General features: G+C 48.2%; 1 protein-coding gene across 1 annotated transcript in view; it reads left to right on the plus strand.

Annotated features, from left to right (window-relative positions):
- Positions 1-27,574, plus strand: part of LOC144159260 (tachykinin-like peptides receptor 86C) — a 165,117-nt gene that overhangs the window by 80,411 nt on the left and 57,132 nt on the right. Inside the window, exon 3 of the mRNA XM_077690641.1 lies at positions 21,457-21,607. Coding sequence (XP_077546767.1) covers positions 21,457-21,607 — 151 coding nt within the window. The remainder of the gene's footprint in view (positions 1-21,456; positions 21,608-27,574) is intronic.

Here is a 27,574-nt window from a genome sequence, read left to right on the forward strand (position 1 = left end):
CAGCCTGTTTATGTCCTAGAGGTAACACAAAGGAAAAGTCAAAAGAAAGGCCACACAGTCAACATGCAGGAGACGCAAAGTAAACAGAAAGGAAAAGTTCATTTTCATAAGGAAGCAGCCATGTTTGAAAAAAAAAACACGACAAATAATGTTTGTCTCAAATCCGCCACCAGATTAAGTAGTTCGGAAATGTTTCGCCTATATAAACGTCTCGTTCAAGCATTCTAGCTTTTGACCGGGCGGATGAATCGAGGGACGGACGGACGGACAGACAGACAGACAGACCAAAATTTTCGAGTTTAAGTAACTAAAGAAAGACTATCGAATTTAAAACACGGTTACGTTGATCTATTAAGCCAGCAGTACTAAAAGAATAAGGCAGACAAAATGCTACTTCGTTCGATCAAACATTGCCAGAATAACAACCATGCGAAGTTCAGGTCAAACCACTCTTAATTACATTAGGGAACTAGAAAAAAAACTTAAGAGCCATTCTATTGTTTGAAGGTGGGTGACCAGCGAAGCTTTTAAGCGCACGATATATAGGTGACACAGAATTTAGGCGAAAGGTAGGAACAAATTTCGTTTCTCTCGAGCGTAGACGGTGGTCGTCCCTAGGAAAGAGTGTCGCGCGTCGAACACGATACATACACTGAAGAGGAGCAATAAATTTTGCCGTGGTTGAACGTGGTTAAGCCAGATTTGTCAAGCAAAAGCTCGGTTTTCGGGCGAGAGCGTGCAGTGACCGCGCACACAATTGCACCGCAAGGAAAGACACAGACGCTGCTCGGCGCAGTTTCCCCTGTAGCACGAACGCGCAATGAACTCGGATGCATCCAGCGCCTCCTTGTGTATCGTTTTCTGGTGGCAAGCACCCTCTATCTTCCCCTCTATCCCCTCTCCGTACCTCTCTCCTTGGAACAAACGAGCGATTAGACGCCTTCACTTTGCAACTGCACGAAGCGCTGATTTACCTTGGCAGAGCTGGCCCGTACTCTTTCCCCTATCTTCTCTCCGCACCCCTTCTCTTGAAACGAACGAGGGATAATGCGCTTTCACTGCACAAGCGCACGAGATGCTGGCATGACCTTGGCTGAGCTTGAGAGAGAGAGAGAGAGAGAGAGAGAGAGAGAGAGAGAGAGAGATAGAGAGAGAGAGTATGCTTTATTTCCATTCAAAAGGGATGGGGAAACGGGGGTGGCGGGGAGGTAAAGAGCCGCCTCGTTCCAGGCAGCTTCTGGTGGCCTTCAAGATGAAGTCCGCCAGGCTCCTCTGCTCCTCCAACTTGGTTGCAGTAGTCAGCCACTTTCTCGATGATGAAATGTTCTCTCGATGTAATGTTCCGTAGGGACGTGGGTTGTGTGGTGGCTTGATCGGCTACGGAGGGCGTCACGGTATGTTTTTTGCGCTAGCTTAGTGTTTATGCGCTGTTACGAATCGGCCAGCGCCGCCGTACTGTCCCGCATCACTCCTCGGCTGTGCGGCGAAGCCCCTGCGTGCTCCTTCGAAAACAGGCGCAACCATGTCGGTGGCAAGTTGCGACAAGCCGCGTCAGACGCTTCGCTCTCAGCCCATCAAAACTTCGGCGGCTGGCGGCGTGGCTCGTCTCCACGCTCTTCAAGGACACAGAGGCCCCGTCGATCGCAACGGAGTCCTCCTCTCTCCCCTCTCTCGGACTCAACGTGCCCGAGGCTATGAACGGCTTACGAACTCTGAAAAGAGTGTTGTGCGTGTTCCCACTTGTTGCGTTTGACCGTTATCGCTTTTGGGTATGAATAGAGCTGCCCAAGCGTTGTAACTCATTCCTGTTAGAGCAGCGAATCGATGTTGTCGCTCTGCTCGAGTCCTGTATTGTAACCTCGCCCGTCGGGGCATTGTTCTTTGGCTTCGGCTCACCTCTCGCTATGAAGTAAACAGTTACGTTGGCCTATCAGCTCCGGACGTCTTCCCGGCTGCAGTCGGCCTTCACGGTCCCAACAACTGGTTGGCAGCGGTCGGATGGCAACTTCGTAACACCTGAAGCCAGCGGTGCGAGACCCAACACCACGGACGTCAAGGCGGCTTCGGACTTTGCAGAATTCACGGCGGTCAAGGGTGAGTGCGGGACTTGTCTTCACTGAGTTTTACCAGGCTTCTGGGGATAGCTGGTAGGGCGTGTGTTTTTGTCGCGTGGGTTATTCGCGCAAAACATTTTTGGAGCAGTGGGAAAGCAGTATTCTAGACCGGCCATGAATTTGAAGTCGTTGAAAAAACCGCAGTTGTTGGAGCTTGCAAAAGAGTTGCGCTTGGATGTTACGGACGCGCTGAGAAAGCCAGAGCTGATACAGGCCATACTCGCTGTCGGGGCTGACGATGAGGAGCTGTCGGAATGCATTGAGCTGATCAATGGCAGGGAGACCGCGAAACGTCAGGCCGCCGAGGCAGAGGCTGAGGCTGAGCGCCAGCGTAAGCAGCTCGAGAGGCAGAAACGAGAGCAGGAACACGAGGAAAAGATGCGATGGTACGACCTCGAACTCGAGCGCCTTGAACAGGAAAGAATTGAGCTCGAGGGAGAGAGACTCCAACGGGAGAACAAGAACCTAGAGCACAAAATTCAACTCGAACAGCAAGAAGCGAAGCCTGAGTTTGAATTGTTGCTCGAAAAAAGGGCAATTGCTTCTTCTTGCTTTGAAGGAGCACTAACAAAATCATGCCATCACAAGATTCAGGAAAGTTTCGATGCTCACGTTGCCCGATTGATTGCTGCTGGGTTTCCCTTAATGGTTGTGACAGCGGTGGCCGATTCCTTGCTAAAGTTGAAAGGAAACACACCCCAAAGGACAGACAGCCTGAGGAGCAAGAAACCGGTGTTTATTCCGTACATGCATCGAGTTGCAAACAACCTAAAAAATGTGGCTAACAGGCACAAAGTTCAAGAGGAATGTGATTTGGGCGAGTTGGTGAATGTTCATGATTGACAATCCAGCGCGCAAAAACACAGCACAAAAAGAGGGAAACAATTTCACAGCAACTAGCTCAGTCTATTTAAAAAAAAAAAGACATCCCCCTCGCGAGGGGCACGATCAAATGCACAGCATTTCCGAGGGGGTGCGCCGGTAAGTCGTATCTCTCGATCGCGGGACCCGTGTCGCCATCTTTTGGAGGCGCGGGACAACTTGTGGCGCTTTCGGTACATCGAAATCATTGTCGGTTTCGTGGCTCGGTCGGTAGTGCGCCGGGCACCTTGCGTTCCGCCCGCGGCGTCATGGGTTCGAAACCGGGCGCCGGAAACTGTTATTTCTTTCATAGTGTAGTGGCCTGGCTGCGGACCACGACAAGGCGCGCATGCGGACTGCGACATTGTGACATTGTGAGTTACTAAAATGCTATGCATTTAAAAGACCTCGTGGTCGGGGAAAGCACCGTGCCAGCGCTGCCCGTAGCAGACGCTCGGGAGCGCCAGTCGGAGGCGACGGTTGCGGCCCAGCAGCAGCGCGTCAAGGTTGCTGAGAGAGATAACGAAGGCGCATTAGCTCAGACTGTCGGCAGAGGCGGCAGAGGGCAGTGCGTGTCCACTGAGTGCGATAATGTGTCGGCGTTTGTTTTGGAGATCTCGGCGGAGTGCTCGGACGGTTCAAATTCGCGGGAGGCCTTGGGAACGGCTACCGGCTTGAACGTGAAGATTTCGCGAGATAGCGACGTTTCGCAGGAATGCGTAACCGATGAGGTTACCGAGAGGCCGCACGAGTGCGCTGAAACGGAAGTTGTTTCTTCGGACGGTAGTGCGGAAACGAGCGACGTGGTGGGAATGCCTGCAGCCGAGGCAGCAAACGGTTTGCACGGTTTGCACGGTTCAGTTGGGAGTCGTGACGATCTCGCCACTGAGCAAGCCGATTCCGTCCTGCCACCAGCTCAGGCAACTGACCTCGTGCAACGGCCAGCCGAGCTCGTAGAGATTCAGGTGTCTGGGGCGGCTGAGCCGTCTTTTGAGACAGGGCAGCTTGGATCTAGTGTAGCATTGACAGCCGCAACACAGAACGAAAACACCCTTCGGTGTTCGCTTGCTGAGGGTGTTGTGAAAAAGCCGATGGACGCCGAGCTAGGGCCTGTTGGAAGCTATGAGGTGTCTAATGAGCACGTCGTGCCCTTGTCACTCCCAGCTGATGCTCCCGATGATAGGCCAACATCGGCTGAGGTAGTTGAGGTTCCGGTGTCGCCTATGGCTGAGCCGAAGTCGGGAACCGACCGGCCTAGAGGAGAGAACGCAAACGCGTTCCGACGTTTGCTTGCCAAACGAGTTCGTAAGGCGAGCACGAAGGATAGAGGGCAAACCTCTGCGCGCACTTGCGGCGCGTGTTTCAGTGCAGGCACGCGAAGGGGCAAAACCGTGAGCTCGCATCGCGCCAGGGGGACGCCGCCTCCAAAAAGGAGTGCGCGCCTCTCGTTTGAACGTTAGAAAATCTCGTTCGCTCCTCCGCGCGCTCGACCTTTGTCGAACAAGACGACCGGTGTCTTTTCACGCGGTCGCAGCAGTCGCTTTCAGAGAACGGGTGCACCTAAAGTGCGGTACAAAAAGGGGAAACTAAATGGCAATGCTGATGGCTTAAGTCGGAGTCCTTAAGGCAAGAAATGGTCTGTAGACGCCTGACTTCCTCAAGTTTATTGTTTTTCCTGACGCAGGTTTCGCCCTTTACGATTACATTTCTTTTTGTGTGGGACATTTCCAATCACGCGAAATGTCACCTTTCAAGTTTGTCACTTGTCTAAAGTACTGCTGTGCAAAAATATACCTGAGTAGTTAGTTATTCGCGTACTTTTTCGCAACTAAAAGCCTGGTAAATCTTCAGTCGATTTGTCTTCGCACTTGCCGGCGATGCGGTTGTGTCTTCCTGTGTTGTTCTGTTGCTTGCCTGACCAAGCCAGAGACGTTCTTGGGGAGCCACTACTCGTCCAGTGACCCGCCCGGTGAAGCTCCAGCACGGTGTCGTACATACAAGGCCTGGAGTCGAGCGTCTGCCGAGCACCACTTCCACAGCATCCCCCCGGACAACGGTTGAAGACCCTTATCCATCGGGATCTCGGACCCCCGGCGGAGAAGCTGTTACGAATCGGCCAGCGCCGCCGTACTGTCCCGCATCACTCCTCCGCTGTGCGGCGAAGCCCCTGCGTGCTCCTTCGAAAACAGGCGCAACCATGTCGGTGGCAAGTTACGACAAGCCGCGTCAGACGCTTCGCTCTCAGCCCATCAAAACTTCGGCGGCTGGCGGCGTGGCTCGTCTCCACGCTCTTCAAGGACACAGAGGCCCCGTCGATCGCAACGGAGTCCTCCTCTCTCCCCTCTCTCGGACTCAACGTGCCCGAGGCTATGAACGGCTTACGAACTCTGAAAAGAGTGTTGTGCGTGTTCCCACTTGTTGCGTTTGATCGTTATCGCTTTTGGGTATGAATAGAGCTGCCCAAGCGTTGTAACTCATTCCTGTTAGAGCAGCGAATCGATGTTGTCGCTCTGCTCGAGTCCTGTATTGTAACCTCGCCCGTCGGGGCATTGTTCTTTGGCTTCGGCTCACCTCTCGCTATGAAGTAAACAGTTACGTTAGCCTACGGCTTCTGGACTTCTTCACGGCTGCAACAGCCGCTGGCCGCTCGCATCATACACGCTACCACTCGTATGTCGGAGGCCACGGAGATCGGATCGGGTGCCCCCACTCGGTCGCAACAGCGCGTAGGGTACTTAGAGAGTGGCTGACTTACCCTCCTTTCAGGTTGGTGTTGCTGTTTCGGGCTGAGCTTCTCCGGGGCCAGTCGTGGGTGTGATGGCTAGTTACTCTGCTGTTTCCTAGGTGCCTGCTGCTCTGGCTTTCTTCTCTCTTCGTTCCGAGCTGTGGTCGTCGGTGGTCCTTCTTGTGCTGTACTGTGTTGTTGCATCTTGTCCATCATTTTCGAGTAGCGATGCGCTTTTTGTAGGCTTGGTAGCGGACTGCCAGGTCCGCTGCATGCCGTTCTTCACAGCTGTTACTGTCTGCACTGTGCGGTCCGCCGCAGTATGCACATCTAGTGATGCAGCTGTGTTCTGCGTCGTCTTTTTTTGCTGAGCCAAATTTGGGGCACAGTGGGTCCCTCACCTTTGTACACACATCCGCTCGGTGCCCTATAGCTAGGCACTTCGTACAGTATTGCGCTCTTGGTCGGTGAGGGCGGACCCGCCGCGGTGGCTCAGTGGCTAAGGCGTTGCGCTGCTGAGCACGAGGTCGCGGGTTCGATTCCCGGCCGCGGCGGCCGCTTTTCTGATGGAGGCGAAAAGCAAAAACGCCCGTGTGTACGAGATTTCGGCGCACGTTAGAGATCCCCAGGTGGTCAAAATTAATCCGGAGCCCTCCACTACGGCGCGCCTCATCGCCTGCGTTGCGTCGGCGCGTTAAAACCCTACAATCAATCAATCAATCGGTGAGGGCGGCAGCGGTATATGCCCCCGTTGTAGTTCACTTCTCTGGGGATGTAAGTGTCTTTAAAAGTAATGATGGCAGTACTAGTCGGTCCCATCATCCTGGCGGAAAGAATTTCATAGCCTGGTGACTTTAAGTACTTCATCAGGGTGGCTGATTCGGTTCGCGGCTCAACATTATGGATGACGCCGTGACAGGTTTCCCTCGCGGTCGCTGCGTGTATCTTGACGTCGTAGAGGCCCTTCTCCGTTGCTATCTTCTGGCATGCTTCTAATTTCTGGGTTGCGGTGGGGTAGTTACATGATATGAAGGCAAGGTCTTGACAGGATGGATGCTCACTGCAGTGTTAGCAGCCTCGTTGGGGGTGAGTTCAGGTCTTAGTATTAGCTCCTTGTGAAGCCCACGGGGGTTAAATACGGCGAGGTTAAGGCCTCCGGTGGGTCGCAGAATGAGTTTGGTGATTTCATGGCTGCTCATGGCTTCGGAAGGCGGGATTTTACCATCCGTCTTCGTCCTGAGTGTACTTCGGCATCGAGTCCGTCGGGAGTGGCGTCGACGAGTTCTGTCGGCGCGGCCGGGTGGCCGTACTTGTAGCTAGGACTTAGGCCTACCTTGCGGGCACAACGTGGTCCTGTACTAAACGACACAGAAAGTTGTTTCAGGTGATGGTGCGGCCTCGAAAATTTGTGAGAAAGGTCAGAACCACTTTCGGTGTCCGCTTCGGTGGTCAGGTAAGGTGGTCGAGATGAATTTCCTGCGATTTCGAGGAAATTCCACGGAGCCGTGGTGACTTGCTGCCGTCGGTGGCGGCCGACTGCAGCGTCCCCGGAGCTTGAGAGTCAGATTGACGTTACGAGTAATCAGGGGTTTTCTGGGTTTGATTGGAGCAATATGCTTTGTTTAAAATGTAGATAGGTGTACAATGCTGAGAGAACGTTAAGGTGCTCTGGAGGCCGCACTTCGCTAAAGGAAGGAAATTGAGGAAGGGTGCAGTCTCAGCAGCTGGTCGCGAATGGTATTACGCCATTCAGCATTGCTTGTTGGTTCGCAATGGGTGGACAAGAAGCCGCGGCTTTCATACCTATTGCAGTTCTGAAAATAAAAACGCTAGGATTGCACATAACTCTACGCGTTTACGTAAGTAGCTCCATGGGGTATACCTGCCACCCGCATCAGCGGAGCACGAACGGTCTAAGCGCTTAATTTAGTTTGCTTATCAGACCGAAGGTATCTATGTCGCCAAGCACACTTGACAGCGGCGTGGTACTTTTCAGATCACACTGCACTAAGGCGCTTTTCGGGTACGATGTGGATATCATGCCTATGCTTATAAATCGAAATAAAGGATATGTACCCCTGTTTCTGTGCTAACGGCTTGATAAATTCGGGATATGTATATATATATATATATATATATATATATATATATATATATATATATATATATATATATATATATATATATATATATATTCGAGTGTAATGTGAATAAAAAAGCCAAATTGAAGATTGTTAAAAAACATCTTTTGTCTGCGCGGCTGTGTTCAAACAGCTAACCACATTTATTTGTTTCTTAAGACACCCAATAAATAAATGAATTCTTCATTGCCGCTTATATACATTTATATACAGGCGTGTACGTATAAAACGGTGGGGTAAGGAAACAAGCGGTACTACACAGATTGAACAGCTTTAGGGTAGCTGAACCGTTTAACTCGGAACGAGCGGCATGAAAGTGTAAAAATGTGTAAAAACTGTAAAAAAAGAAATGGTAAAAACCTCGGTAATTTACACTGCCCCAAATGCAGATATACCACTCTCGCCTGTAGAAGTGTTCAATAACGTGCAAAATGCAAAGACATGTTAAATGGGTACCGTCACTCTGTATATTTTCATCTCACTGTGGTCTGTGCTGGTAGAGCTCTTAAAAACGGTTAGTAAAGATTACAGTGAGATTACCTGCGTGAACATCTTCTGTGGTTCTGGTGGTGTCGCGACGCGTGGAGCGTTTCTTCGATATATATAGATGCTTCTCTCTTGTCGAAACGTCGGACAAAAGTTGAAGTCAGCCTCATGAGTCCTGCCACAGTTTGGACAGCGCTTCTGAGTTGAAGTACAGGCCTTCAGCTCATGGTCGTCTCCACAGCGGGGGCAGCGCAATTTGCGCTTGCACGTTCCAGCGATATGACCGAAACGCTGACATCGCGTACACTGCACCGGCTTCTGTTCGTAGTCGTACACCTGGTGTCGAGTGTATCCCTGGATGACATATTCAGGTCTCGTGTCAGTGGTGAAAATAATTTGTATGACCTCTGATGTTCCCATGCGTCGCGCCGATCGTGGTGGTATTCTCTGCCGCACGCTCTCAAGTATTTCAATGTCAGTGATGCCCTGAGGTACTCCTCTGATAACTCCAACTGCGCAGGTTGCTGGGCGAGGTTCATAGGCACGCACGGGAATGTCCCCGATCGCTGTTATTTGCAGGAGGCGTTCAGTAGCGTCGGCATTCCTTGTGTCTATAGCTATGAGATTTAGCCTGTAATTTGGTCGCAGCTGCAGCACCCCGTTCGGTGCCTTGCCTTCCAGGCTTTCTTTCAGCAACAGTGGATTAAAGCGAGTAATAATTTTTTTTTAATCCAGCGGCTTTAAGATCACAGTAAGCCCATGCTGTGGGGCACTTGCAGCTGCGTTGCCTGCCGCGACAGACAGAGATCTTTTAGATCCTCGACATCGTTTGGGAGGCACAAGTCGAAACTTCTCGTTGGAGGGGAGTGTGCCGTCTTTGAGTATGCCGTACTCATAGGTCATGGTGGTCGAAGACTCGGAAGAGATTGAGCTGATGTCGTGATCCATACCTTCAGTGGCGATGTCAGCGCGTGTGGCCGCAATCGCATCCTTTGGTGCAATTCCCGTAGACAGCAATGTTGCAGGAGGTTGGAGAGGCACACTCTGTGGAGCATCATAAGTGGACGGTAGGCCTAGCGCCCCAGGGGCAGCCGCAGCCATCGAGCGAAGATTTGTAGCGGGCGGATTGGGAAGCCCCGGAGGCTCCGCGGAGCCCGCTGGCTGCATCGCGAACGTTGGAGAACACTGTTCTAACCACGTTCCGAGTCAAACTCATCCGTTCTCATCAATAGCTCTCCAGCGTGGCGTCAGTGAACTGGACGTAGCTGACGAATTTTGCTCCAAGGTTACAGTTCCCCGAAGCTCTGCAATGATTTCAGAAGTACTCTCCAGTACGAATGCTACGCTCACGCATGAATTATTCACTATGCACGAGCTTATCTCAGCGTTAGCGTCCGTTAACCTGCTTTCTTCGCCAGGCGCCGATGGCGTTACATACTCAGCTTTGCGACATCTCGGCGGTAACGCCCTCCGGCAACTGCTTACCTTCTACAACAAGTCGTGGGAGACAGGCCGCGTGGAAGCAAGCTGGAAACTTGGTCGCCTAGTTCCGGTCCTTAAACCAAGAAAACCGCCAACCGACATTAACCCTTACCGGCCTATTGCTTTACTAAGCTGCATAGGGACGGTAATGGAGAAAATGGTGCTGCAGCGACTCGTCTGGGATCTTGAGGGCAGAGAAGTGTATCCCCCAGAGATGTCAGGGTTCAGAGAAGGAAGAAGCAGCGTTGACGAGGTCATTGCTTTGGTGAGGGACATTCATCGGCAAAAGGCTGCGCAAAAGATCACAGTAGCTGTGTTCCTAGACATCAAGGCGGCTTTCGATAGCGTTTCTCACGAAGCTGTTCGAAGGGAAATGGCGTTTGTAGGGCTACGAGGGCGGATGCACACTTGGCTCTGTAACTACTTGCATAAGCGGTACGTCTATGTGACCACCAAGGAAGGCGACACAAGGCGGCATGAGATTACACAAGGCGTCCCTCAAGGCGGAGTCCTAAGCCCTGTGCTGTTTAGCATCTGTCTCATCCGGATCACGAAAGTGCTACCCCAGGTGTTAACATATCTTTCTATGCTGATGATATCTGTATATGGGCTTCTGGCAAAAACTGGAGAAGTATACGATCAAAACTGCAGAAAGCTCTTCTTGCAATTCAAAAGTACCTTAGCACCTGCGGCTTGCTAATTTCACCCGAAAAGTGTGCCGCGGTCGCCTTTACGAGGCGGGATTTATCCCGCTATCCTCTGGTCATAAATGAAACAGAAATACCGTACGTTCACAACCATAAATTTCTCGGAGTTATATTAGATCGCTCACTATCTTGGGCCCCCCATATCCGTATCCTTAGAGAACGCCTGCACTCATTTGTGCCTATTTCCGGATGCTGACAAGAAAAACATGGGGCTGCTCAGTGCCTTCGCTACTGCGACTTTATAAGCACTATTCCTTGGCCTTCTGCGGTACGGCCTCCCAGCGCTGATTGGTTTGTCTAAGACAAACTTCATAGTGATAGAATGTGCACAGGCTCAAGTTCTGCGCATCTGCCTGGGCCTTCCAAGGTGCACATCCCCGCAGGGAACTCTCTGCGAAGCAAGGTGTATGTCCGCCCAGACACTCCAAGCCCAAGAGTTCCTTCGCACCAGCCTCCGTCACGTAACCCGGTGTGCTGACCATCCTCTAGCACAGGTGTCTTCCCCGCATGTACGGAGCCTCCTACCGGCCAACTTCGAACGCCCAAGCAAGCCTGCCTTTCCGCCATGGAAAGCTGCACCATGGGATATAGGCCTCACCATACCAGGTATAGGCAAGAAGTCATCTCTTCCTGAGCCAGCCTTGCGATACTACACGCTGGAGCATATCAGTTCGCGTTATCTTGGCCACGTTCAGGTATATACAGACGGATCCGTGAAGTCTGACTCGTCAGCCATTAGAGTTTGGATTCCGTCGGTGGGACTAACTGTGAAAGAGAAACTCAGTCACAAGACGTCGTCCACCTTCACTGAGTTAACTGCTATTAGGGCGGCACTCCTTCACATCACCAATAGTCCCGCTCGACAATGGGTGATTTTTACCGACTCGCGGCCTGCCTTGCAAGCACTGATGAAGCCATCCCACCGCTGCAGCCAACTTGTGCGTGAGCTAAACGCATTGCACACACTAGGGCTACGAGACGGGCATTGCATCTAGCTTCAATGGCTAACAGGTCATTCCGGCATCCAGGGGATCGTCATCTCTGACGCAGCAGCGAAAGAGGCGCCCAATCGGCTTGTGTCTATTGGAATCCCGTATTCCAGACAAGACGGAAGTACGGCCCTGGATGCGCTTGGATGGAAACTGCAGTTATCAGCTTGGCAGGACCCTCTTAGGATACCCTTGCCTCTGCACGCGATTGACCCTCAGTGCAATTTCCAGTTTCCGCGAGGTCAGCAAAGGAAAACTGAGGGTGTCCTTCACCGACTACGCCTGAACGTTGCCTTCACTGGTAGTTTTCTTGTTAAAATAGGCTGGGCGGACTCGCCATTGTGCTCTGTGTGCTCTGTGAGAGACGACATACATCATGTCTTGTGTTACTGCCCGCAGCATACAACTCAACGCGAAACAGCTAAAAGAACTCTAGTGCGACTGCTACGAGGACACTCTTTAGAGCTGCGTCACCTTCTTGGTCCGTGGCAAAATGACGCTGATGCGGCGCGAGGGACAAAGGCTCTCTTAACTTTTCTGTCTGACACGGGACTAACCGATTTCATTAAACTTGGAATCCTCAGATTTTTTCTCCTAGTGCTGTAAATGTTTTCTACGTTCCGAACTGATTTTATTTTCTTCTTTCTCTTATTCATTGTTGGTGCGCACTCCTTCCCCTCTTCTTTGTTTTTTTTTTTTTTCACCTCACTATGTTCACCCCCATCTGAAGTAGCAAGCCCCGCCGTTTGTGGGGCTAACCTCTTCAGTGTTCATTAAAGTTTCTCTCTCTCTCTCTCTCTCTCTCTCTCTCTCTCTCTCTCTCTCTCTCTCTCTCTCTCTCTCTGTGAACATCTAAAACAAAAGTACCATTTCACTTTAACCCATATGAATGTTCTAAAAGAAAGCAGAGGCTGCGGGTGACGGCCGGGCAGACTACCTAAAAACAGTCTGTATCGCTTCCAACAGCGGTCACAAATGTTCCATCTCGGATTTTTGCTATGGGTTTGGCTTGGTGTACAAGTGCAGACAAAACCGTGATTGATCACAATACGAGGGTGACATACTATTTTTTTAGTGCCAACGATGTACAGTCATGGACAAATGAAATGTGAGCGCTAAATACTGAGACAGAACAAGTAAAAGTGAAAAATACTGGTTGTTGATGCTCAATAATGGCCACATTTCTCAAACTCGTTTTTGTAACTGCAGAGGCACACATCATTTTGACTTCTGTGAGAAAAAATTGCGCTATTTGTGTGTTCTGGTTCATATTTTCGTGTTCATGACTGTACATTTGCGGCTACCACCGAACAGGTGTGAAGTCTTTACATCAAGCGACGGGGCGACAAGGAGCCCGTCTGCTACTGCCGTTGTTATGCATCAGCCGTTGCGCGCTTCGTTTGCGACTCAAGACGAGCGCAGCGGCGATTGTGACCCCCGCTATGAATGTTTCCTGGGCTGCTCGTCTCGACCATAGGCGTCATCCACAACGGCAGAGTGTGTTGCGGTTGTGGCCGCCTGCGAACAGTGGGTTACCGGTGGCTGTGCGTGGGCTTCACAATAGGAAGAAGAGGACATCAGCGGCGTGGCACGTAGACTATGCACGTCCCAGCTTCTTTTTGAATGTTTTTTTTTATTCTTCCCAATTAAACTATGTGGGCTGTATCGGAGCTAGGCTGTAATCTCAGTGGTGCTCTCGAGAAACAGCACAACAGCGTCCCCTTTGGTTATGTTTTCTTAACGTGTTTACATCGTCTCTTTCCGCATATTTGTTTTTAACCTATATGTTCTTTTTTTTTTACATGTTCTCGGACGAACCAATTCAAATTGTATCAAAACCAATTTGTATTAAAAAAAACACGGGTCTTTTGAGTTTACTTTGATTTGGACCAAACTTCCGCAACGTTTTGTTCGCTCTAAACAATACCGACATGCATAAACGGTGCAGCCGGCTCTGGTAGTATAAGTTGTTTGCCAGCATATGCACCGTGTTCAAAGATCCGGCCCGCTAACGCAAGAATCTGTCCGTCCATCCGTAGTGCGTGACACAGCGCATTTTCTAAGAATACGTGAGCCACACCAGGTATTTAAAAAATACCTAGGCCTTTCATTAATGAAATGATTTTCAATAAACGTCCCGAGGGCCTAGAACCTCCAAGCAAAGCACACGTAAATGTCTATATGCAGAGTTGAACCACCAAAAACGAGGGTAACAAACGCACCATCTGGTCTAGCGTTTCTGCATTTTTTTTTGTTCCCGGTGTGCTGATAGACAACTACACGGGAAATAAGTAAGCAATGCAGCTGTTACGGTTGGTCAATACGTAGAGCACTGGACGCATTAACTGAAAGTTGTGGTTTCGGGTCCCCCCCCCCCTTCTCGAAGCACATATTTTAGAGCTGGCATGCACAGTGTTTGCCTCGGCGTGACCGACTCTCAAGAGCAAATGCAGAGGACAGCCAGTGGCGAAGGAACGGCCATAGCGAAGAGAGTGCGACCAGCAAAGAGAAGGAAGGGAGTATGGAGGCAGATTGAGGGATAAAATCTCCAGCAAAAGAGAAGAAAGGGAGTATGGTGGCAGCGTGAGGGATAAAACCTGAGAAGGGGAAAAATAGTGCTAAAGTGAGGGAGAAAGCAGGAAATGAGCAGATTTAGGGTATTAGTGCACTCCTTTTTGATCGCGAGTGCTAACGCGGATACGATCGTGAGGCCAACACCGCCAGTGTGGTTATGAGTAGGCGATCTGCTACAGCTTCCAGAGCGTAGGAAGTGTCGGTGTTAAGGTAGCTTGTGAGCGCAATCGAATCAGTCGACCAGGGGGTGCAGGGATTCTTTGGTTCAATAGGGCGTCCCAAAAGCCATTAGCCGATAACCAGCTTTTTTTTTAGTTGGGATTATCTTCGGTTCCGGGTTGATTTCATCTTCATCGCAATGAAAGTTATAGCACCGAAATAAAATATTTTAGCAGCTGCACTAGAACGTATAATTACAGACAATCGTAACAGTCGGCTAATTGTTCCTTCATTTTCCGTGTTTCCTATCATTTTGAAATTTATTTCACACACACACACACACAAAGAAGGGGAACGACCTACAGTATTATTTCCTTTGGGCATAGAGTGTGTATGCATAATGCCGTATTTTGACCAAAGTCCGCCGTACCTCCCTTGCGCAATGCTTCATTCACGGGGCAGCCAAATTTTATTTAGCGATGCAGAGGCCTCGAACGTTTGAGCCAAGCTTCAAGAGCCAAGCTTCGATGCAGAGGCCTCGAAGCTTGGCTCTAGGTCCAGAGCCAGGTGCAGGTTTCATCTCTATCGGGTCTCGTACTCTAAAACAACCGTGCCTTCAAATCAACATTTACAATAAGCCGAATGCTGGGGGTTGATATTTACCGGCCGCCGCCTGCTTTTGCTTTTTTGACACAGATGGTTGGGCTGGCTTTGTACCGCAATGCTTTGTACCGCAATCACTTCAGTAAGGTAATACCCACCACTCAGCAGCTTATACATTCTACACAAAAGTGTAATGGGCTGTTGGCTGCACGGAATCAATTTATTCTTTCCACCAGTCCATGCCAATCGTTTTCGGCCCGGGAGAAAGAGTATGGAATAAATTTAAGGCGGCGCAGCCACTCGATGGATATAAATATCTTATAGAGCTTCCCAACACAGGAAACAAGATCCTGTGCTAGCCCCACATCGTCCCCCCCCCCCCCCCCCCCCAGCCCTCCTTTCGCCCCCGCCACAACTCCCAAGGCGAACGCTGCCAAGTGAGAGGGAAACCGTATAACTGGCTTCTTCTCGAGGTGTTCCCTTTGTAAGGTGGCGCTGAGTGGCTCAAACCCAGTCTGATGCGCGGAAGTCGTGCATATTGCATGGCAACGAGAACCAGGGGTATATGTACTTGCCTCGCTCAGACTTTTTGACATAACTTGTTTCCGACAAAGGACGCATGCCACCTGCGAAGTGCTAACAATATGCAGACAGCCAGATAGTCGCTGCTTGCGAGCTAGCAAGGAGTCTAATGGGTACGGCACACAAAGAGGATGTTATTATGGGTAACGATATTCAGCTCGGCGTACATAAGCTATGCGCCTATATTTTTGTTACCCAAGTGCCTCTTACTGAATTATTTTTTTTATTTTGTTCCCTCCTGTCTTGCACATTGTTTGGCTTGTTTTGTTTTGCCATGTAGGTCACCGTTTGTTGTAACCAACGCATCGTTTTTCTGAGAACAAGGAGAGGTGAACTTAGAGACAAACGGTAATATTTGGTAGATTTATCATTGTTTCTTATTTATCTCGTTCACTGTTCCACCCCGAACTTCTGCAGAAATTCCGGCCTTGACCAGCCCTGCTGATCAAAGGGGCCATGCACATAGAGCACCAGTGCGACCTGCTGTTGGTATTGCGCGCACTGCGCTTGTTTTAGCTTCACAGCACTGCGACGCTTTGGGGTTGTCTCACACTGGCCGATTTACGTAAGCGACGCTGTCTTACGTGACTTTGTTGGTCGAGCATACCCAATGTTTCACGAACCGATTACTACTAACCGTACCAAAAACAAGCCACGTGCAAATAAGGTCAGAAACAAAGCGAGGGCGAACAGTGGTCATCCGCACTATGGTGGCGCCGTCTAGGAGGACTGACGGCAAACAAGGCGTTCCGCAGTTGCTGCTGACTAAAAAGCGTACTAACGTTCGCTTCAGCACCTGTCCTGGTTACGTCATCGCACACTTCACAAAACACACGTTTTGGCGGGAGAGTCAAAATTTTAACTGCAATTGATTGATTTTTCGCAGTGAATAAATCCTCGTTTGTTGCCGGACAAGCGCTGGGGACACTATAACGCAAAATATTTCCAAGAAAACTAACTTGTATTCTGCTTGCATGGTCCCTTTAAGTCTTTAACTGGAGTCGTATTGAGCCTTGGCCCCTATTCGTAAGCGCTTAATACTGACAGCATTTTAAAAAAAATATGCGTCGACTTTTTTTAGAAATATTGTACACAGATATTGGAATCGACATGTAATCGCGGCATAACAATTGGTTAACTGACTCGTATAATTGCGATTAAGCGAGCCTGTTATAAAGCCGTCCCAAAAAGTGATCCTGGGGACCTACGTTCAAATATCCTTACCAATTATCAATTATCCTACGTTTATCCTTAGACGAGAACCAGAGCTTTCAACACGGTATCTTTGGCTTGAACTTTGAGCAGTGATCTTGCCCCAATCGCAAGCATTTATTTATTTATTTATTTATTTATTTATTTATTTATTTATTTATTTATTTATTTATTTATTTATTTATTTGAAGTGCTCACCAAAAGCGCAAGGGCCTCCTTGGGTGATGCACTGGGTACATGAATGTAACGCACACAAAAGGCGACGTGTAGGAAGGGAATTATATAAAAAATGGGTAAAAATAAATTTGTAGATATATACAAAGAAGGAGAGTGATCAAGAAGCAAAAGCATTTTCGGAACAACAAGAGCTCGGAGGTCGCGTGTAGAGGAAACAGTAATCAAAACATACAAGCATAAGCAAGGTGGTGCTCTTGATGCAGAGACACAAGAACAGAGCCCGAAGTGCATGTGCGACCTTTCCACACCTGCATTCAAAATGTCAGATTTTTCAAGGAAAGTTTAAAAAGAACCATATCATTGCAAAAAAATTTCAATGGAAGATAAAAACAGAGTGTTAAAGGCATGTTGGCATCGGTTAGCTGCTCTCTTAAGGCCTCAATCTTAACAAAGCCGCCATTCATTCATTTCCCTCGCGTGGCTCCTAACTTAGAATGCGCCGGCATTCGTGACCGACTTATGTTGTAATAAATATGGTAAGTAGATGAGTTTCACACAACCCTTATGAGAAAAGAAAACGCGCCACGTAAAGCGGCAATGTAAAGTTAGATTGAGCGAGGCCATTTTAATCACAAATTAGTACATTCACTCTTAGGCAAAAATGACTAATATATGGACTAAAATACAGCCGTTAGTCTTCGCGGCCAACCGTTCATCTTCAAGGGGAGTATCTGTGGCAGAGTGTGTGCCGTCTGCACAAATGCGGACTATATGTTTGTCCCCGCTGATTTATAAGGAGTAACGGAAGACGAAATGCATGCATTTAGTCGCTTTGCTGCGTCCTTAATCCTTGTATTGGCGTCGTCGTTGCCATTTCGCGCATATGTCTGCGGACAGTTTTAGATTTCCAAAACACAAGTCATTGCAGGCAGTGTGTTACATGGTACGACGCGAGAAAATATTGATGTTAATTATAAGAAAAGCACCTGGGGTTAACGAGCGGCGGGTAATGGCAAGGAGCGGCGAAACGCGATGGACAAACGCTTCTCGGTGAGGTTATGTTGATACGCTGTGTTGCATACGATTCGCGCGAGGTAATAACGGCCAATGAAAGATTTGAAGCGCGTCAACAATAACACACATATTAGTGACAATAGCAAACGTTGATCCCCAAGCATAATGAATATGTATATGTTTAACAGACGAGAAAAAAACTCATTAGTTGCTGATGACAACAACTGCAAAATAAAAATGCTCGCTACAGCTAAGCGTTTCGAAGTTATCTTTTACACTCGGTACATGATTGCCTTGTGCACCAAAGCTATGACAATGCTGCAACTGCTGTAAAACAAAGGCTTGTGTAAAACCCGGTTGCATTTCCCAGTACCGTTCGGTCAAGCAACGTTATCTTAAAGAATTCAGGCTAAGCAACACCGAATTTGGTTTCGCCGATGCAGGAAAATATGGTCTGTTTCCCTATTCTGACACAAACACAGACAGCTTTCACATACGATACCTAGAGCACTTAACATATCTATCGAACACTAAGAATACACTTAGTTTGCGCTCTTTTGTATGGAAACAAACGAATCGCCCAATCACCCGGCCACCTGTCTCAACTAGGTGACGTGTGAGTTGGTTGTTCGTTACGAGAAAAAAAGTATGGTTCTGAGGCTGTACTTAGAATCGAACTGAGCAATTCTCCCTACAGTTAGCAAAGCGCTAAGCAGAAATTGCGGTCGTGTTTGCTTGCACGCATAGAAATTCGGACAGCAGTTGCAATGAGTCTGTCGCGTTGTGGACAGCACTATACTCGGGTACAACTTTGGAACGGCAACGGAAGTAGCCGCTGTGCCTGGTCACCGCAGCCGGATGTTACTCCGCGCATCACAAGTAGTGCGTTAGTTTGAATATTTTGAACATGGCATGAGCCGTTTTGGTGATTTTTTGGACTTGATATACTTACAAACTGCTGCAGCGACGACAAACAAACGACGTGAGAGAAGGCAGATGACATCACGCATTCACTGCATTCTCATTTCAAAACGCGCGCGCCAGTTGACATCCGGGTCCGTCGCTTAGGCGGAATGATACCGTACACGATCTATTGCTGTTCTTAACTTGTTCCCGAGTATACACGCTGTACACTGCAATATTATCTACCGCAGCTTCCGTCCGGCGGCGTTCTATAAGACCTTTACGACAGATGTGGCGATTGTGCTTCATCGCGTGATTGCCACCAACCTTTTGTGAATCACGCGTGGTATTAATTACAAAGTCCAATCACCTCGTCGAACTTCTATGGGCAAAGGGCTACCGGCCTATTAGTCTGACAAACGTGGACTTTAAGGTGTACATGAAAGTACTGGCGAGAAGAGTGCAGGGCATAACAACAACTATCGTGGGGCCCCACCAAACATGTGGAATAATGGGGCGATGAATAATGACCAATATACACGCTGTTAGAACCATTCTAGAATGTGTGGATGCCTTCGGAGGAAGAGTGCCTATACTACAGTTAGACTGGGAAAAGCTTTTGATTACTTCTTTCACGACATTCTGTTTGAAATCCTCGAACATGTAAACAATTGGCACAGTCGTACAAGAGAGGGTTAAAATGAGCCACCCTATGAGCACCACAAGTATTATCGTCAGCAAAAGCCGGAGTAAAAAGATTGCGATCCGATCTTTGATCAGGCAAGGTTGCCCCCTGGCACCTCTAAATAGCGATAACATGCGAGGATACAAGTTCGATTCAAGTGAGGGGAAAATCCCGGCGTATGACGACGATGTGGCGGTTATCTGTCAAGACAAGCAAACCATCAGCGCGGTGGTGCAAAAGTCTGAAATGTTCGGCAAACATACAGGCAGCCTAATAAACTGAGGCAAATGCGTTGGATTTCGGCATGGCGACTGGGGGGACCCGGAAAAAACGTTTGAAAACGCCCAATGGACCACCACGCCTTCCAAATACCTTGGCGTTCCACTATATCTGTACCGGGACACAAATAGATATTGGGCTGAGGAAATCGAACGCGTCCGCGAAAAGACAACGAAGTGGGGTGGACGCGAGTTGTCCATGTTCACCCGAACTACTGTGTGCAATGTGTTAATGGCTGCCGAGGTATGGTATGTGCTTCAGGTTCTGTGCATTACACGTACCAACATTCAAAGGCTCCACAGAGCATTTGCAGTTTTTGTCTGGGGATCAACGTGGGAGCGCTTGAGTCGCTCCAATTTGTTTCTTTCCGTGAAGTCTGGTGGACTGGGCTTAGTGCATTTATTTTTGCATCAAGTCGCTTCACGGTTCCTGTTCCTGAGAGACCAAAGAGATGATTTTATACGAACAATGATTCAAGTAAGAATACGATACGCATTGCCGGATTTCATTGTTTCTTCAAGTGGTGTACGAAGGGGTGGTTTACGTGGGTTCCTGGGCGAGGTGGTGTGTTCATACAATTTTCTGAAGGCACGGTATTCGCTTGACTACCTCAGCAGTGCACCACGTAGACGATTGTATAAGGACGTCATGAAAATTTCGCTGCCGTTTCCAGTCTACCGATAAATAGACATTGCGGGCTCGGGAAGTAATATCCTAAAGCGAGTTAAAAAGATGTCGGTTAAGCCATCCGCTAAAAGTTTCGTCTTCCAACTGCACACCGGGACACTGCCGGTGGAATCATGGCTACAAGAAAAAGGGATGTTTTTGCCCTGGGACGTCAACTGTGCCTTTCTCATAAGCCGGAAACAGTCGAACACATATTCTTGGATTGTTCCGATGCTGTGTTCCATTTGGGCATTGTCCAGCGAACACTTAGGAAATAGTTACCGGTCACACTGTATGGCATACGTTTGTTGCCTACCGACAAAGAAGAGGGTATTCCTTTGCACATGTTCATGCTCCTGAGCCTGCATAGCCTATAGAAACCCCGTATGTATATCAGGCATACAAATCCAACTGGACGGCCTGCTAATGATTATTTCACTGAGAATGTTGCCTAAATCAGAGATGCATTTAAACTAGAGGAAGAGCAACCCAGCTGGGTGCACATACTAGGCACCTTTGTAGCTATGAGGCGCTTTTAACATAAACGCACCGGCAAAAGTGTATTGGTTGTTTTGTTTTTATACCTTGAACAGTTTGTATGCATGCCTCTTTGTTTTGTGTTTTTGTATCAAGTAGGTAATAAGGAAAAAAACGGCGTGGTCTAGTGGTAGCGTGTTGCGGGAGTCGGTGGTTCGTCCCTGCTAGTGCCGGGTTCTTTTTTCTTCTGCAACTCTTTTTCAGCAGTTCGTCCTTGGGGAGCATCGGAACGGACCAACCGGGTGGCGGACTAACCATTCGCCCCCTCACATTTAGTCCCTAAAGGGCGTAATGATTGTGGCAAAGACCGTTAGTCCCCCAGAGGACGAACGTTTAGTCATTTTGCCAGGGAGTGTTTTTACAAAGTAACGCGCTCACTCGCCCTTGTTAGTGCTTGAAGCAAGGAAATCACTAGTCACCACAAATTCAGCCGTACAGCCGGCGGAGATTTTTTTTTCGTCACCGCCATCGTACAAAAGTTAAAGGTTTTATTTATGCGCGTACACCGAAGCACGCTTTTGCAGCGCATGGTTAAAATAGAAGATTCTACTGTATCGCAGGTACAACATCGTCTTCTTGGCGCTGACTTACGCCGTTCCCGTGGCTACGATGGTTGTCACATACTCACGGATGAGCTACATTCTCTGGGGAAGCCGCTGCATAGGCGAATTCACAGAACACCAGCAAATCGCTTTACGGAATAAGCAGAAGGTAAGTAAAAAAAATCATGCACCCTCTAACGACGCCGATGGCTGAACACGAAACATTCTCGTTATGGGTTCCTTGGTGGGCCAACTCTACACTGGGACTATGCGCTGCTCAGAAGGTATGTACCGCTTTTCTATAATAACCGCAGCAACTGGGGGGTATGCATTTCGTAGGCCTAACATTTGTGTTTTGGGTCTACGGCGTGAGTCGGTACCTGCTGCTTGGCGTACAGTGAGTACTTTTTTGACTGGGTGCCGGTTCAAGATGTTAAACTCCAAAATGTAACGTTCGGCCCAACGTCCTAAACATCAAAATTCGACGTTAGGCCTAACGTCATGCTGCTAACATCCTTACGGCATGCAGAGCAACGCCATTCTCACCGTACGTCCAGCTGTGGGTAACAGCTGTCGATGTTCCCCTCAGAACATGACGTCAGGCGTATATACGTCACGCCGTCAGACGCTGTCGTCCCCTCCTCCCTCTGCTGCCCATCAATCTTTAGCGGAGTCGGTCTAACGGAGCTGTCGCCAAGCTTCGCAGAGAAGCGTTTTCTTTTTTTTTCTCTGCACCCACGATCATGATCGAGAAGGTTGGCTTTCCCGCAATGCGTTTTCGCGAACGGACAACATCAGTGAGAAGCTGAAAACTTCCCTTTAAAAACTATAGACGGACATTTTTTGGAACCAATAGGCTTAATTTCTGCCCTTCATGCTTTGCGGGTAATGGATTTCCACAATCGTAAACTTTTAAAACTAAACCATCTGGCTAGTCCGTAATGGCATCTCTCCTGCTAACTGTCGTCACAGTATGCCCGTTTGGCTGGAAGACTTAAGTCACGTGGTCTGAGAGGCTTGAAGATTTATAGTAGGCCGTCCTTCTAGTTCGCATTTGGAACATATTCCAAAATAGGAATGGTGGTGGAGCCACATTGGAAAACTAAGCCGCTTTCATTGGAGAGGACCCGAAAATAATTTTTGGTATGTATGTATGTATGTATGTATGTATGTATGTATGTATGTATGTATGTATGTATGTATGTATGTATGTATGTATGTATGTATGTATGTATGTATGTATGTATGTATGTATGTATGTATGTATCGGTGTCGAACCGGAACCAAACCGAAGCGAGAACCGGAACCGAACCGGTATATTTGCCGGAACTGGACCCGAATGCGAACCGTTATTAGAGAGTTTTAGCACCGTGTTGACCGGGACCCGCCTGGGGACTTGTGCATTCGTCGGGGTAGGGTGGATTAGTTCCGCGGGCCGGCCCTCGCCCTTCGCGCGCGCGCACGCGCAGTCGGGTCCCGGTGAACACGGTAACCACAGAATAGAGGGGTCATACGGATTGCTAAACTCTACTTTTTGAGCCTTTTGAACCCGAACTGGAACTGAACCGCAAAATTAAATAACAGTTACAGGTTCGCGACAAAACGGTGCGAACATTCGTTGTTGATAACGGGTCGTCAGTGTCATTCGAGGATTTTCTTTTTCACGAACTACCAACTTCGCAATGTCAGGGGAAAAGGTCGCTGACAATATGCATAATAAATTAATAAGCAGCTAACAAAACAATTTCAATGTTCTGGTTCCAGCATTTTAAGCATCCAAATTTATTGGTGTGTGTGTGTGTGTGTGTGTGTGTGTGTGTGTGTGTGTGTGTGTGTGTGTGTGTGTGTGTGTGTGTGTGCGTGCGTGCGCGTGTGTGTGTGTGTGTGTGTGTGTGTGTGAGGGGTGTGTGTGTGCGTGCGTGTGCGTACGTGCGTGCGTGCGTGCGTGTGCGTGCGTGTGCGTTGGGGTGTGCGTGCATGTGTGTGTGAGTGTGTGCGCGTGTGTGTGCGTGCATGCATCGTACGTGCGTGCGCGCGTGCACACGCAACGTACTCCGGGTAATGGCGGATTTTCGCTCGACCTTCATTTTGTTGTTCCTGTATCACAAAAAAAGGCAAAAAAGAGAAAGAAAAGCAAGGGCCTCAGCTGGTCCCGACAATATATTAGACAAGACATGGTTCAAAAAACACCTTGAGTGGTTCAAACGTGGCGTTGAGCCACACACACGTCGAGTCTGCCAAGGCTAATCCTTATTTAATTGCCCATTTTCCTCGATCGTTTCTTTTCTTCTTACAACTGGGGAAGCACATTTTACTGTCATTAGATTATGAATGCTCCTTATAGGAGAGAAAATGATTTTTTTTCGATAACATGATTGAGGATGTCGATTGCTGTACGCGCGAAAGCGAAAGCACTTGAAAGTGCATTTCGAGCGCTGAGCGGGGTTATTTATCTTTTGCTCTCTTCTGCTCTTTTGCTGTGAAACAATTGCTGTGTTCTAACAAAACAAATAATAGACAATATCTTAATACTACATTATGTAAAATGTTTTAGGTGCATAGAAATATTTTACTCAAAATAACTGTTGTTTGATTTAAGATTCAGTTGAAAAGCCATCGCTGACCTTGGTGAAAGAAATTATTGATTTAAAGTTTGAAAGATAACACACTCGATTTTCTAGAACCTCTAAATGAGCATCAGCATCATCAGCGCCTGGCTTGAGCCCCCTCTCCTACAAATCACTTCAGAAGCCTCTGAAAAAAGCCTAACTATTCCCCAATTCCGCCCTTGGCGTTGTAGACTGTCGGCCTTCCTTTTTGTATTTCCTCAACGAACCCCTCATTTCTACCCATATTCTTCTGCGAAGCATAGCGATGGTCTCGGTTCTGGCAGCCTTGGTGCCGAAACGTAGCATAAGAGGATTTCCTGTCAGTCGACTGCTCATGACAGGCTGCAGACGCTCCAGTGATGGCCCGGGGGTAAAAAAAGGCCATTTCCACTAACATGAAACCTGGGGAGAAGCGAAGCATGCAGTGTGCAGAGGTGTTTCCCACAGCAAAATCGCTACTAATGGACCATGACACAGAAGACGGTTTTGTTTCAACTATATACGTATGTATATTTATTATGTACAATCAGCAATCGCGTAGGTAATCCCAGTCAATATGCATAATGTATTTCTTAGGTTCTTCTCCCTGGTCCTAATACTCCATGGCGTTGATGAGGCTCCTGCGCTTCCAGTTCGTAGATCGTACCGAGTTCTGGTAGAGGTATGCAGCTTTGCTGTAAAAGTCTCGTGTCTTCGAAGCATGAAAAGTTTTAGCGCGAGGCGTTGGAAAACGAGTGTCCTGGTGTTTTAGTACCGTGACTACACGAGACGCCGACAGCCCGAGCCCCTAAGGTGATTCGCCCCTAAAGAAACGTCCCCTGCATGCTGTGTTGTCAGAGTGGCGCTGGCTACCAGCCTGAAGTGTCAGATACAGTTGTGCTCAGTGTAGATACCCCAGAAAGTTACGGAGAACACAGCCGCCGGAGAGGCGAATCGGTAAGGCAAACGAGATCTGATCGGAAGGCGGGGGTTCGGTTTCCACCCTGGACACGTGGTTTTCATCACTTTCTTTCCTACATCAATTCAAAATTTCAACGAAGAACGATAGGAGTAACACTTAGGGACAGGAAACGAGCTCCCTGGATCAGGTAACACACTCGAATGGGTGATATCATAGTTGAAATAAAAAAAAAGAAATGGACTTGGGCTGGTCCCGTCGTGAAACGAAATGACAACGGGCGGACCGACAGCGTAATAGATAGGATACCGAGAGACCAATAACTCGATTGAGGGGCCAATTAAGAAAATTTGGGGTAAGCTCTGGACTCGTGCAGTGAAGGACAGAATCGGTTGGAGGTCAATGGGAGTGGCCTTCGTCCTCCAGTGGATCTAAGTAGGCTGTTAATTATTATGATGATGATGACTATTATATATACACAGTAACTTCCGTTATTGGTTAAACATTTAAGGCAGGAGGAATATACAAGATGATCCCTTTTAAATAACTGCGGAACCACTGGTAGAACTCACGGTATAGACCATATGCGTACAATTCGCGAAGCAGTAAATAATTACTAACAGCGTCGAGGACCTTGCTACGGTCGAAATACACTGCGTCAACCTGTTGGCGAGAAAGTACTGGAGGGCCGATGTCGTTTAGGAAACAGGCGAGATTCGGTTCTACTGACGTTCCGGGCATGAAGCCGTGTTGGTTAGAAGGGATAAATGATCGCATTGCTGCGAAAAGGTATCGATGCATGACTTTTCTGAAGACTTTTGAAAAGCAAGACAAGGAGATTGGCCGATAGTTTCCGGGGGTTGTGGCCCTGCCGGACTTGTTGGAAGGGAATATAGCACCTAATTTCCAGTCTGTGGGAAAATGTTGCTCGACAAGTGACAGACCTATGATGTGCTAAAGCAATAGTGCAAAAAGAACACAACAACCCTTCGCGATGAAGTAAAAAATGCTGTCGCATCAGGCCGACTTTTTCGAGGCGAGTTTGCGGAAAGCGGTCGCTACATCATTCTTGGTAATGTTAGGGATTTGCAATAGTGGCCCGTGAAACTGGAAATCCACTTCGCTGCCGCTATCGGAGGACGTCGAGTTGGTCGAAGAAAAATGACAACAGAGAAGTTCACATACGCCTCCCGGGTCAGACACAAACATGTCACCGTCCTGAAGGGTTTTGCTTTCGCGTGCGTGACGTGTGCGCAACTTAATATACCGCCAGAACACGCGAGAGGAGTGGGTAAGAGATGATTCAGTGCTGTCGGTAAAAGTTTTTTTGTCCCGGGCAAGAAGCTGCTTCGTTCAGGATCGCCATTCCTTTTTGGGGAAGACGGGTCGTTGTGAGCCTTGAACAAATGGCGGAATTGACGTTTTCTACGAAGCACGCCTCGCAGCTCCTGAGCTGAACCAGATGAAAACATAGTGGAAGAGCGATTTCCCGCTTTGGGATGTGCTGGTCCATATAGCGCTTTGCACAATTTTGGCTAGCTCTTCGACGGTTACGTCCACACAGGGTGCGTTGTACACAGAGGTCTGGTCAGCGGCGTTGAAAGATTGGTAAAGGGACGTATAATCACCGCGAGCAAAGTTACGTCTTGCATCGGTCACGCTCTCGTCACGCGCCATGAATACGTGAGCAGTAACTCCAAAAAGGGGGTGCAAATTATCAACGGTCCCAATGGTATCGTTGAACTGATCAACAACGACAGAGCTGACGTTTGTGAAAACACTGTAAAGAACGTTTCCAGCAGGGTTTTCATGCAAGACAGCAGGCTGGATGTTTGAAAGAAAAGAAACTAAACAAGTGCGCCGCTTTAGAGCCTTTCTGATATTTTCTGTGGGGTCCCACCAACAGCCTGGGACATTAAAGTCGCCAAGCAGAAGTATTATTTGTGGTTTTAGCTTCTCAGACACACTTGTGGTTTTAGCTTCTCAGATAAACTTTGTAGGGTTGATGCAAACAAATAATTTTCGAGTGCCGGATGTGAATAGTACACGCCAATAAGAACATTTTTCGCACCTTTGACTTTCACCTCAACCCATAGGCATAGTATACAGCTCAAGATGAGACCGTAGGACGGCACATAAAGATTTCTTCAAAGCAATTATGGCTCCGCCGCCATACGTTTGCCCTGTCGCAACATAATTTTGAAGATTACGAAAAGCGGTGTACTCATCCGGAAAATAGTCGTCAGAAACAATGTGGTGACGTAACCAAGTCTCAGTGATGCAGTACGCGTCGTAATTATTCAAGACGACGTTGTCATGGGAGGGCTTGGATTTCGCGCGTAACCCACCAGAATTCTGATAGTAGTGTGTCTGAAGCTCATTGTGAATAATAATAATAATAATAATAATAATAATAATAATAATAATAATAATAATAATAATAATAATAATAATAATAATAATAATAATAATAATAATAATAATAATAACTGTTTTATTGGTTGTAGAGGTACAAAGTACATGCTATACGATGCTATAAGTAGGATGCTATAAATTACAGCAGAAAAAAAAAAGAAAATGAGGAGAGAAATCAAAGGGGAGCGGGAAAAGAAACGAGAACAGAGAAAAA

Source organism: Haemaphysalis longicornis, unplaced genomic scaffold, assembly GCF_048455015.1.
Source record: "Haemaphysalis longicornis isolate Haplotype H1 unplaced genomic scaffold, Haemaphysalis longicornis Haplotype H1 scaffold_1, whole genome shotgun sequence".
NCBI classification, from domain to species: Eukaryota; Metazoa; Arthropoda; class Arachnida; order Ixodida; family Ixodidae; genus Haemaphysalis; species Haemaphysalis longicornis.